The 3,197-nt window shown below is 51.5% G+C and overlaps 1 protein-coding gene across 1 annotated transcript in view; it reads left to right on the forward strand.

Moving 5' to 3' along the window:
- Positions 1-3,197, forward strand: part of LOC143898572 (uncharacterized) — a 5,888-nt gene continuing 2,691 nt past the window's right edge. The window contains exons 1-2 of the mRNA XM_077408139.1: positions 1-2,242; positions 2,311-3,197. The exon at positions 2,311-3,197 is cut by the window's right edge and continues 2,691 nt beyond it. Of these exons, the coding sequence (XP_077264265.1) occupies positions 1,080-2,242; positions 2,311-3,197 (2,050 nt within the window). The 5' untranslated portion in view covers positions 1-1,079. The remainder of the gene's footprint in view (positions 2,243-2,310) is intronic.

The raw sequence follows: 3,197 nt of genomic DNA on the forward strand, positions 1-3,197 counted from the left end.
TGTGGTTTTCCGACCAGCCTCGTTGTATCGAGAGAGACCGAGAGAGACGATATCGCTCTCTCTTCGTTCACCCGAACCGTACGTTTCGTGAATAATATTTTTCATCGCGCGTCCGAAGATCGCTGTCGACGTCACATCTTCCTTTTGTTTTTCTCGAACGATGCGGTGAGCAATTGTCGTTTTTTTTTTCCGGGGAAAGAGTTTATCTCTGGGTATGGAAAACCAAAACGTTGAGATAACGAACGCGTATAAAAAGAGTTTTGCTCGCGACGGCGCGGCATACGGTGACGCGGATTGACAAATGTATCGTGACAGAGCGGTGCGAACCGATCGAAACGGGAATAAGTTGTTTTTTTTTTTTTAATGCGGTATGAGCGACGAGTACGTAGAACTTTGCAAACCGGTGTTTAATCCTAAAATTAGAAAACCGATCGTAAAAATAAGCGAACCGTTCGTGAGGAATTGTTGCAGATCGGATTCGTGGACAGTCGACGTAACGAGATATCTGATCCGTCGCGAAATCGCCGATCGCCAATTGAACAGGAGGTTTTTCTATTGCCAAATATATTTGAAAAGAATAGAGGACGGTATTTATACGTCTAATTGATTTAGACCCGACAGCGGTGATAATGTAGCAATGTGCATATTCGCGAATGAACGATCACCGTTATTACTCGTCCCGAGGAATCAGACGGCGAATCGCGCTGTTACGAGCCCATGCCCGCGTTCTCGTCGGATTCGAACGAAGAATCGGCGAGACTCGAAACGTCGTTATCGTCAAACGCATGTGCGTTGGTGGTGGTGAAGGAGGACGCGCGATGGAATCTGGCGACTCATCATTTGCGGAGAGAGATCGGAGCGCGAACTGCGCGCGAGCGCGCGTGGATAGAGACGACGATGGTAAATTCCGCTAGGGCGCACGATTATACGCGTAAATTGCCGCTCAAATATCATCATCATTATTATCAGACGGTGTTCGGAGGAGAGAAGCTACGTAGGATTTACACCTGCGGGTCTCGTCGTCTTTTCGATCGAGTGAAATTCTGTGTTCCCGAGGGTGAAAGGCCCTTCTGGATAACATGCAGAAAGAGTGCGACGAATTGCTCGCCGCGGACGTCCGCGACGCGGACGGATATCGCGCGTGGAGACGACGATGCGACGAGTGTCTCCAGCTCCTGCGGGAGAGCTGTCGAGTTGGACGCTCCGGAGGGCGAGGCAACACCGGAGCCGTGACCGCTCTGGTGGCTCGAATAGCGCGACTGGAAGGTTCGAGGGAGGATCTGCGTCGGCGATTCGAACGCGCCGTGGGTGCCGGTTTGGACGGTGAGGGTGCAGGTAGCAGCAGCAGCGTCAGCGAAGGATTTTCGTGGGTCGAGATCGATACGGCGTTCCGAGGTCGCGTGCTCACAGGCGTTGCGACGAACTCGACGTACATCGAACCCGCGCGATTTCTCGAGGATGCGAAGGGCACCGTGCTCGAAAAAGTGCAGGACAATTTGAACAAACACGCGTGTTTGAAGGTAAATGTCATGTTCAATGGAGAATTCGTAGCGAACGATAAGATCGACGTGAAGAGTATCGTTACGCGGAATGAACAGCTCCTCCAAGCGTCCGATTTGAGCGAGTGGTACGATAGGCGCATGCGCGACGCAATTCTAGCAGGGTTGGACGAATTTCAGGAACGTGACAGCGGATGGGCGTTGTCTAGAATACTGAACTTAACGGTGAACGTGAACAAGTGTAATCCCATGCGCGTGGGATGTTGGATGGAAATACCGCGAGGTATAAGACTTAAAAAGGCGGTGGTAAACGTGCGATCGGAGAAGGACACGTGTTTCGCACGCGCGGTGGTCGCGGCTCTGTATCCCGCCGAGCGGAACGTGGAACGATGCGGCTCGTATCCCGATTACGCGACGGTGCTGAATCTCGACGGGATAAACTTCCCCATAGATCTGAAACACATCGGAAAGTTCGAACGTCAGAATGACGTATCGATCAATGTGTTCACCACTCGGGAAGAGATTGGAAAGAAAGATAAGTACGGACGGGGCGCCGACGACAACGCGATCGTGCCTCTGCGGTTAACCGACGATAAGAGGGATAGACACGTAAATCTCCTGTATCTGCGCGATACGTTGCGTGGCGTCGTCAACGGGGGTCATTTCGCCTGGATAAAGAATCTATCGCGATTGGCGAATTCACAATTGACCGTGAGCCGCTGCGCGAAGCACGTTTGCGATCGGTAAGTAAAAAAAACTGAGGAACAAGAGAACGGAGAGATGTTATTTAATATATGGCGTTACTTCGCAGATGCCTACACTATTTCTATACGCGCGAAAAGTTGGCCGCTCACAGTGTCGACTGCGGTCGAATGAACGACTGCGCCATCGTTCTTCCAAACGAGAACGATAAGTGGCTGTCTTTCGACAATCACGACAGGAAGGAGCGACTCCCCTTCGTGGTGTACGCGGATCTGGAGTGTCTTCTCGAACCATGGGAGAGGGAGAATGCCGAAGGGGGGGCGAGATACGCTTATCAGCGTCACGTACCGTTCAGCCTGGGTTACTATCTGTGCTGCACCTACGACGATACCGTATCCACGTACAGATATCGTCGCGGCGAGGATTGTGTTTCGTGGTTCGTTAACGAGCTTCGCGTTCTCGCGCGTCGCGCTAAGACTAAATTCTCCACCAATATATCTATGATAGAACTTACGGAGGACGAGAAACGCGAATTTCAGTGCGCGACGCATTGTCACATATGTCGAAAAGTGTTCCAACCGGAGGACAAACGCATGCGAGATCACTGTCATCTAACCGGACGTTACAGAGGTCCGGCGCATGTTCGTTGCAATCTGAATTACAGAAACGTGTACGTGATTCCCGTGTTCTTCCACAATCTGTCGGGTTACGACGCGCATTTTATCATCGAGAAAATTGCGAACGATTTCGAGGGCAAGGTCGAGCTCCTACCGCTTACGAAGGAAACCTACATATCGTTCTCGAAGACCGTTAAGGAGACGCAGACGGATGGGACATGGGATCGGTACGTTAAGCTACGATTCGTGGACTCGCACAAATTTTTAGCCGCGAGTATCGAAACCCTGGCGTCCTATCTGAGCAAGGACAAGCTGAGAATAACGCGCTCGGAGTACGCGGATTTGAGCACGGAGGATCTCGATTTGCTCACTCGCAAGG

This window comes from Temnothorax americanus, unplaced genomic scaffold (assembly GCF_048541705.1).
Source record: "Temnothorax americanus isolate GAGA-0224 unplaced genomic scaffold, ASM4854170v1 Scaffold239, whole genome shotgun sequence".
In the NCBI taxonomy this organism is placed as follows: Eukaryota; Metazoa; Arthropoda; class Insecta; order Hymenoptera; family Formicidae; genus Temnothorax; species Temnothorax americanus.